At 39.4% G+C, this 9,566-nt stretch overlaps 1 protein-coding gene across 1 annotated transcript; it reads left to right on the top strand.

Annotated features, from left to right (window-relative positions):
* Positions 1 to 5,152: 5,152 nt before the first annotated feature.
* Positions 5,153 to 9,103, top strand: LOC130723424 (zinc finger BED domain-containing protein RICESLEEPER 1-like). The gene is made up of 3 exons (XM_057574468.1): positions 5,153 to 5,400; positions 6,568 to 8,616; positions 8,717 to 9,103. The coding sequence occupies exon 2, from the start codon at positions 6,577 to 6,579 to the stop codon at positions 8,503 to 8,505; it is 1,929 nt and encodes a 642-aa protein (XP_057430451.1). The 5' UTR covers positions 5,153 to 5,400; positions 6,568 to 6,576; the 3' UTR covers positions 8,506 to 8,616; positions 8,717 to 9,103.
* Positions 9,104 to 9,566: the final 463 nt, after the last annotated feature.

Genomic DNA, 9,566 nt, shown 5'->3' with positions numbered 1-9,566 from the left:
CCGAGATTCTGTCGAATTCAGCGGGTAAGATAGACACTATGCAGATGATGTTAAGATCTTCCCCATCACTGTCGTCGAAATCGTCGAGCATGTCTTCATCCTCATCCTCAGCCACATCTTTCCCTTTTTCTTTGGCCGGGTTTGGTGGCACAACTGTTCCTTGTTTGATGGCGTGGTCGAGCTGGTTAATAATCGACGCCACACTAGGTTCATTGCGAGGGTTATCTTCTGGCTTTATGTCCCATAAGGAACGGAACTTGCCACCTCTTTCTCTCTCAGCTTTTCTTTTCCTCAGGAAACGTCTGAATTGAGTTCTGGTCATTTGCTCAGGGGCATAGTAGTTTCCAGAGCCATAGGAGTAGCTCCGTGATACGCGGGAGTTGTTAATATAGGAAGACCCCTGGCCCAAATCGATCTTCGACCACTTCTGGTGATGCTTCGGTTTTGGGGGTGCTGGCCTGAACCATTGATTCTTTGGCAAACCAGCATCAGGGACATAAGTCTTGTCCTTGATTCTTGACTTTTGGCCTCTATTGCCATCGAGTTCTTGATCCCTTTCAATCCACTCCTCGTGGGGATATTTCAACCTTCTGGACACAGGCATTTTGCTCTGGTAATGCCTCTTCATCTCAGAATCTTGATAGGCTTTAGTTGCTGACTTGTCGAAAACGGCACTACACCGAGGACAAAGCATGACCTCTTTCTCGCCATCTTTGCTTCGTGACAAAAACTCAACAAGAGTTTCTCCTGCCTTGGGGTAAACCTCCTCTAGGCTCACCTCTTTCGCGACCTCTGGTTCTTCGACAGCCATGTTTTCCTCCTTTGCTTCCTCGAGTGTCAGGCCCAGATTTAGCTTCTCAGAAATGTCGACCATGCCAATGTAGAAAGGTTCCACGTAGTTGGCTTCAGCTACCTGCAGTGGGTCGGAATCAATCTTCATTTGGCTTTTGGCTTTCTCGTCATACTTGAGCCTTCCCGAATCCAATGCCCCCTGCACAAGATCCCTGAAACGAACACATTGTGAGGTCCAATGACCAAAAAAGTTGTGATATTTACAATATTTCTTCCCTTTCCTTTGTTCAGGAGAAGGAAGTTTTTGGTCTTTAGGGACCACAAGCAAACCATCAGACACAAGTATATCATAAATTGCATCACATTTGGTCACATCAAAAGTATAAGTTTTCACAGCAGGAATCGTGTTCTTGGGGTTTTGCTCCCCAAGTTTGTTTTCACGTGGTTTCAATGCTTTACAAACATAAGGATCCCCTGGCTGAAGTTCAGCCAGATTGACATCATTTAATTCGACGTCTTCAGGAACTTCTCGATAGACACATGGACTTTGACATACTGGATCCGCATCTATGTACGCTACCTTCTCCTTCTTTGGCCACTTAGTAGTCTTGGCCCTTTCCTTAGACTTTTCGGCCTTTAGCACTTCGATGTGCCTCACTCTATCTGCGAGTAAAGACATATCGCGAATATACTGAGTGTCGATTTTCTTTCTAATGGAATACTCTAGACCACCAGCGGCTAAGACAACTAGCTCGTGTTCAGGGACATGGGTGAAACATCGAGATTTAAGCATCCTAAACCTGTTTAGGTAATCATCAATTGACTCTGCTGGCTTTCTTTTAACACTAGCCAAATCTTTCAAACTCACCTTGCACTCTCCCCTAAAGAACTGCTCATGGAAAATCCTTTCCAATTGGGCCCATGTATGGACTGACCTAGGAGCGAGGGTGGTGAACCAGGTAAATGCATTTTTGGTTAACGAACTCGGGAAGTACTTCATTTTTAAATTCTCATTGATGGCTAGGTCTCCTGCTTCGATTTGGTACCTGGCTATGTGTTCTACAGTGGATTCTCCTGAATCCCCCGAGAACTTAGTGAATTTGGGGACCTTCCAGCCTCGAGGAAGTTCTGATTCGAGAACCTCCTCTGTAAAGGCTGACACAAAATGGGGTCTATTCGTGAAACCCACGTTGAAACCATGTTGGTTCAACAATTGCTCTACCACAGCAGCAACATTTTGTTGCCCCCAGCGTTCTGGTGTCGAATTCTTACTAGCACACCATCAGCGTGTTCTTCCCTATTTACCATATATACATTTTGCAATGGCGGCTGCACTGCCTCGTACAAAGGGTTTGCCCTCATCTCTTGGCGTTGCGGCGCCTGGTAGCGCACAGGGGCAGGGACATGGTTAGGCAACGGGATTTGGTTAATCCCTGGTGCCGGTTGGATTTCGACTGGTGCCCCCAGGGCTGTCGCCAAACGATCCATCTGTCGTGCCAAATGCTGATTATTGGCATTATTATTTTGGAGCACAGGGTTGATTAGCTCACCTATCTGTCGAGATAACATGTTAACCATTTCATGGTTGCTGTCATCTACCTGTTGCCTAATGGCTTGAAGTGAACTAGTATTCATACCTGTAGATAAATAAACTTGTGAACTGGATCCAGGAATAGGAGGGCTAACTCGACTCCCCAAATTTAGCATTGTTCCATTTGCCCCAAAAGGGGGTATGCTGAATGGGGGAACATTTTCAGGGAACGTCGAATACGTGCCTTGTATGCCTTGCATCATGGACGTAGGCATACCATAAGGCATGTTTTCCCTCGTAACTGTTGGAACAATTTGTGTCTGCACTGATGTAGATACAGGCATTTCTGCAACTGCAGAAATTGCTACATCCTGGGTTGGCATAGTGGTGCCATGCCCCATTCCAGTAGACACTTCTTCATTATTGTTACCACTACTTCCCCCAGGGCTGCTCTGATTACCCACGTTAGACCCTTGAGGAGAGGTTCTTCCTCGATTGCTCGCCATACTTATAGTCTTACCACTTCTCAGATGCATATAAATCACAATCAAGGCAAGTAACAAATACCAAATAGCATGCAGCAAACAAAACACACGAAACGCTTCTGTAAAACTTAGTTTTCACAAAAACTGTCCCACTGGGTGTGCCAATTTGTTTACGTGGTTTTTTGGTAAACAAATATCCTCTTAGTTCGACTAAAGGAAGTTTAGATTCGGGGTCCTTTTGAGAAAACGCTTTGCCAAAGTGTTGCGTGTGTGAGTGCTTTTTCGATAACACCAAGTTGGTTTAAACAGAACTGAATTTCATTACACACGGGTCAATTACAAAGAAATCACATACATCCAAATAACATAAAAACTACAAAAGATGAAGATCTCGACAGGGAAATGCGTAGAAGAACTGGGGAATTAACAAACTTAAATGCAAGAAAACTAAAGCGTTGGTTCTGCAACATACTCCTCCATCATCACGTTTTGCTCTCTGAGTCTCATTGATGCGGACGTTTAGAGCTTTTTGGTGAACTTTCGGAGTTTTGAGTTGGGAACCCTTCTTTCTGCTGCTGCTTCTTCTATTTATAGTGCTGTCATTGCCCACGTTCTTGGCAGTTTTTCTTGGGTGCATGATGGCTTCGTGGGTTTTGAATTTTGGCGCCATGCCCCACGTTTAGCCGCTGGTTTTCGAGCACGTGACTCTATTGCCACGTGGGTGGTTCTGAGTCGTGGGCAACCGTTGCTATTCGTGGCATCGTGGGTATATGCACGTGCTTGTAGTTACTTGTTACTCGGTAACTGCCTCTTCCATTAAGATGATCGAGATTTCTTCATCTGCTGAGTTTGTCGAGATATAACTCTTCCTAACTTGACTTTGAGGGGCACCGTATGCTGAGTTGCCGGTTTTGCCATAGCCCTTGTTGTCGAGAACCCACCTTTGCACCATGATGTCGAGAGTCGTAGTCCTCGTAGTTTTTAGCTTAACAGAATATATTTGGAATTAAAACAAAATTAATAACAAAATTTATTAATAAAAGAGATAAGAGTGAATCAGCCCAAGCACAACCTCCTCATCCCATCCAGAAAAATACAATCCAAAATTTGCTTTCTCATAACCCACTCTCTTCTTGCTCTTACTATTAGAATTAAGGAGGTCTAACTCAACTCAAAAGTTAGCTCAAGAGTTGAGGGTTGTTATACTCTTTATAAACACTTGGTTGACCCTATCTCTAGTTAATGTGAGACTTCTAACACACCCCTTCACGTCGAGGGTTGAACATCTGGTGCGTGGAATAAACATCAACAGGTGGCCCAAATATGAGAGATTTCCGCAACAAATGAATCTAGGATAAGCTCTGATATTATATTAGAATTTGAGAGGTCTAACTCAACCCAAAAACTAGCTGAGTTAAGGTTGCTCTACCCTTTATAAACACTTATTTTGCCTTATCTCTAGCCAATGTGAGACTTCTAACACTTACTTCCATAGCTCTCAACCTCATTAGATTTATTTGACAATTTCACATTTTTTGTACTAATGCAAGCATCCTCACATGCACCCTATTGTACTAAATTATCATCCGAAATTTCTATAACCTCTTCACATGGAACAAGATTGATATAGGGGTACGAGGCATCATCAATTTTTGTTTTTCTTCTACTTTTCCTTTTTATAACCACAATCGTTTTTTATTCTCCTCGATCTCTTTCCCATTAAAAACATCAATGTTTTTTTAATTTCCTCTTTCTCCATATATTGTTTGCTTATAAAAAAATTCACTATTAGATTATCCTCAGCCAAAAGTTTAGACTTAGGGCCCAAAGAATTATGGCATCCTTCCATCATAAGTGGTTCATTTGTTATTAGCCCATTCAAGTTATCCAAGCAAAAATTCCTATTTGAGATGGGCTTCTCTTGCCCATTTGAGGAAGCTATATATTATATATGCTAGCAGGGGTGGGAATAGGCTAGGCCGCCGACAGGGGCCTATGGCCTGGCCTATTTAAGGCCTGGCCTGGCCTGGCCTGTTTAGTAAAAAGGCTAGGCTCGGGCTTTTTGAAAAGCCTATATAATTAAATAGATCAGGCTTAGGCTTACAAAAAAGCCTATTAAGCCTGATAGGCCGGCCTGTTTATTAATCATTAATTTAATATATTATATTTATTAAGTTAATTAAATACATATCACAAATTTTGATGATTGATTTTTGGAGAATCTCATCCGTCCCCCTCTGATTATGTCAACTTTCCAATTCTCAAAATCTTTAGTTTCACTTTTCCATAATCATAAATTACAATATTAATTATAACCTTTTATATTTCTAACGTTATTCTCAATTGCCACACTTACATAACACTCTCACTCACCTTGCCGTTTCAGTTTTCCCTTTCACGCTCTCACTCTCACTCACCTTGCAGGGTCGCGTTCCCTCTCTCTGCCTCGCTTTCCCTCTCCCTCTCAAGTGCAGTTTCAGTTTTCTGCTCCTTGCATCGCCTTCCCTCTCCTGGTCGCGTTACCTCTCTCTTCTTGCGTTCTCTCTCACGGCGAAGGTCACCCTCCCTCACCGCCGTCTTCTTCCTTTTCCGGTAAGTGCTCTACTGTTCTTCATTCCTCTGTAGAAATCCATACTTGAAACCCTATTGCTATATTGGTACTTCCCATAGGGGTGGGTTTTTTTGTCAATTTTGTGACTGTTATGTATGGAATTTTCTGTTGTAGTATCAATACAGAATTTGATTGCTATATTGGAACCCCTATTGCTATATTGGTACTTCTAACTGTCTTAATTATTAAACATAATATGTTCTTAATTTTGCCATTTGGAAGCTATAATTTTGCAAGCATACTAATCATCATGCTTATCTAAGAGAATTAAGATGGAAAAGATTTAAGCAGAGGCTAATGATTTGTATTATGTGTTAAAGAAACATTTTTTTTTGGCAAAGCTTCCATTTGCATCTGGAACAATTTATGCACTGGAAGTCAGACATCTGAATAATTGATACTAAACAAGGTTCTAACATTAATAGCTAGTAATCTATAACGAAATAAATTTGACTTCAAAAAATTACAAATTGTAATAAGCTTTTATCTATTCATCTAGCAAAAGAGAGCCTGATACACAAAATTGTAGGTAAAAAAATTACGTTTAGTATCTTATTAGTCAACAGACCAGATCTGATAAGGAACTAAATGACCTGTACAATAAGCATTTGAATTTGTAATGTTTGAAACAGATTGGGTGTTATAGTAAGGCCTTATGTAAATATGTAGTTGTCAAGGTACTTTCATGTTCATCTTGATATCAAATTCCATCCCTTATGTAATCTGATTCTTCATTATATTCTTGGAAATAAATTGAGATTGTGGTTCAAAATTGAAATTTTTCTGTGTATTATCTGTCCATAAGAATCGCATCTGATCATCAGAGCAATCCATGTGATTCTTAGAATTTCTAGGTGCATTGTATGCCTTTATTTATTTGATGGAAAAACCTTCAAAATATCTAAGAGATCTTCTTGAAAAAACCTGTTTCTTTGGTATACTTGTTATGGTACTGATTTAGAATGAAATTTAGGTTGGATGCTATTCTTTGATATACTTGTCATGGTACTGATTTAGAATGAATGTTTCATTTTCTTCATATAAATTTGCTTTTTTGGATCTTTATAGCTACTAGGAGCCACACAACTTTCTTTATTCTCTAGATTTACTACTATGTTGCCGACATGAAGAATTAAATTTATTTTCAGGTCCACAAAATGGCTTCTGCACTTGAGAACAATGAACCGGTTTCAACCAATCCCGTTGTTATGGCTGTGGATGAACTTGTCCAACCAGATTCGAGTCAGCTACAAGATAATGAACAAGGAAATGATCAAGTAGGCGAAGAGGCGGTTGTCAAGAGAAAGAGGAAGAAAACATCATCTGTTTGGGAAGATTTTTATGAAGTTAACCTTGCAGGAGGTAAAATGAAAGCTGTTTGCAAGTATTGCAAACAAAAATTTGCAACTGGTGGAGTAGGGGCTAGTACTAGCCATTTGAGAAGGCATGGAGAAGTTTGCACACAAAAGTCGCTGCAGAAGGCTAGTGAAAAAAAGCAGAGTGTCATTCCTTTTCAGCCTTCTAATGGTAATCCATTTATAATATCTGGTGCTAGATACAACAATGAAAAGATGAGGGAGATAATTGCTTCTGCGATAATGGTTCATGAAATGCCTTTTAATGTTGTTGAAGATGAAGTTTGGATGTGGGCATTCCAGTATGCAAATTCTGATTTTACAAAGGTGACTCGTAAGACTATTAGAAAAGATTGTTTAGCATTGTATGAGGCAGAGAAGAAAATTTTGAAGACTATGCTGAATAGTGTGAACAAGATTAGCTTGACAACAGACATGTGGAAATCAAGCCACAAAGTAACTGAATATATGGTGCTCACAGGTCACTTCATTGATGTTGGGTGGAAGCTTCAGAAAAGAGTTTTGAGTTTTGTGAAAGTTCCTGCTCCTAGGCGTGGGGTTGATGTTGCTGATGCCATTTTCAAGTGTTTGAAAGTTTGGGGGCTTGAAAATAAAGTCTTTTCTGTTTCTGTTGACAATGCTGCCTATAATGATACATGCTTAAAAAATCTCAAGGATACCTTATCATTAAGCAGCAAATTATTCCTTAACGGTGCATTGTTTCATGTTAGGTGTTGTGCGCACATATTAAATTTGCTGGTGCAAGATGGCCTAGGAAAGATCAAGAGTATCATTTTCAATGTTCGTGAAAGTGTAAAATACATCAACTACAATGATGCAAGATTAAAGAACTTTTGTGATGTGGTTGAACAGAAGCGTTTGAAAGAGAGGAAGCTTATCATGGATTGCCCAACAAGATGGAATTCAACATTTCGTATGTTGGCAACTGCTTTGAAATTCAAGACTGCATTTGATGCTTACAAGGAAAGAGAGCCCCATTATGATTATACACCTTCAGCTGAAGATTGGAGCAAAGTTGAGAAGGTTTGCAAACTTCTAGAAGTGTTTGATCTAGCTACTCATGTTATATCAGGTAGTGAGTATCCGACTTCAAATTTATACCTTGCGGAAGTTTGGAGAGTTAAACAAGTAATTGATAATGCATCTGAGGATGAAGATCTCTTCATGAGAGAAATGGCAGCTCCAATGAAAGAAAAATTTGACAAATATTGGGGTGAGTGTAATTTACTTATGGCAATTGCTAGTGTTTTAGATCCTAGGTGCAAATTTCATATTGTTGATATTTGTTTTCCCATGATATACCAACCTGCGAAAGTTGCCATAGAGATAGAGAAGGTAAGAAGTTCATTGGAAAATTTATATGATGAATATGTGTCTTTGAGTATTCAAGAGTCATCCTCTGCGACTGAGAATGCAAATGGTGGTGGTAACAATCCAACATCCTCATCTGAACCTAGATCTTCATTCACTGGATTTGACCAAATTATGAATCTTGTGCGTGAAAAGGAAGCGGTTCCTCCAATGAAATCAGAACTGCAAGCTTATTATGATGAAGGTGTCTATGTTCCAGATGGTGATGGTAACTCATTCAACACATTGGACTGGTGGAGGAATAATAGCTTTAAATATAAGGTCTTGTCGAAGATGGCTGCAGATATATTAGCTATACCCATCTCTACTGTGGCATCAGAGTCTACATTTAGTGCATGAGGGCGAGTTATTAATGAGTATCGTTCTAAATTGAACGATGAATCTATTGAAGCACTCATTTGTGGTGGAGATTGGCTGCGTCATAAGTACAATTTGATGAAGAAGGCAAAGGTAACTTGTTGTTTTTACAAGTTTTTTCTTAAACCTGTATAACATTATTATTTACAAAATATTTTTCAGTTCAATGACATTTTCTTATTTTAATTTGAAGGTGGATGAAAGACATGCGGTGATCAACTTGAAGATCTGATGCAATGATGTCATTCTTGAAGATGAGGCTGGTTATGAAGGAAACAAGTAGATCAATATGAAGATGTGATGTTTTTTTATTGAGATTGTTTTGATGTTATTTGTGTTGTCAACTATATTAAGTATTGTGTCTGTTTGTGAGTTGTGACTCTATTATTGTTTTAGTTTCCTTTTGGACTTCTTTAGTTATGATTCTGTTGTCATGCTCATGTTGGTGCAGCAGGTGGTTATTTTCTTGTTCTGGTTTTGGAACCTTTGAAGCTTTATTAATATTTTATGATCTTTCAAGTTTATTATGACAGGAAAGAAGCTAAATTTCTAATATATTATGCTGCATTTTGTGCTTGAATTGTGCTTCTGTTGGATTGTATGTTGCTGCTGTACAAAAATGAGGTTGTTCAATGTTGGTACTTGATGTTGGTTCACTTATTTTGTTGATTGTGTCTTTATAAAGAATTGTAAAGTGCTGTTGTTCACCATTGGGATGCTATCTTATTTTGTGAGGTGGTTTATATTGTTGCAGAATTACATAAATAAATAAAAAATGAGATGGTTATATTTGTATAAAATTTATTCTGAAATAGGCTATTAAATAGGCTACCAGGCCAGGCCAGGCTTTCAAAAAGGCCAGGCGAGGCAAAAAAAAAAAAGCCTATGATAGATAATAGGCCAGGCTAAGGCCTTAAAATTTTGAAGTAGGCCTGGCCTATTTATGCAAAGTCTGGCCTGGCCTGGCCTAATGCTAGGAAGACACAAATGGTTTTTTTTTTTTTAATTTAGACGCAGAAAAATAACTAGAATTAAGCCTGAAC

The sequence above is a fragment of the Lotus japonicus genome, chromosome 6 (assembly GCF_012489685.1).
Source record: "Lotus japonicus ecotype B-129 chromosome 6, LjGifu_v1.2".
NCBI lineage: Eukaryota > Viridiplantae > Streptophyta > Magnoliopsida > Fabales > Fabaceae > Lotus > Lotus japonicus.
Note: the sequence above shows the minus strand (reverse complement) of the source record. Positions and strands in the feature narration are given on the sequence as shown.

Excerpts from the sequence above, each read along its gene's own strand:
- LOC130723424 (XM_057574468.1), top strand. The coding sequence starts at position 6,577 with ATGGCTTCTGCACTTGAGAACAATGAACCGGTTTCAACCAATCCCGTT.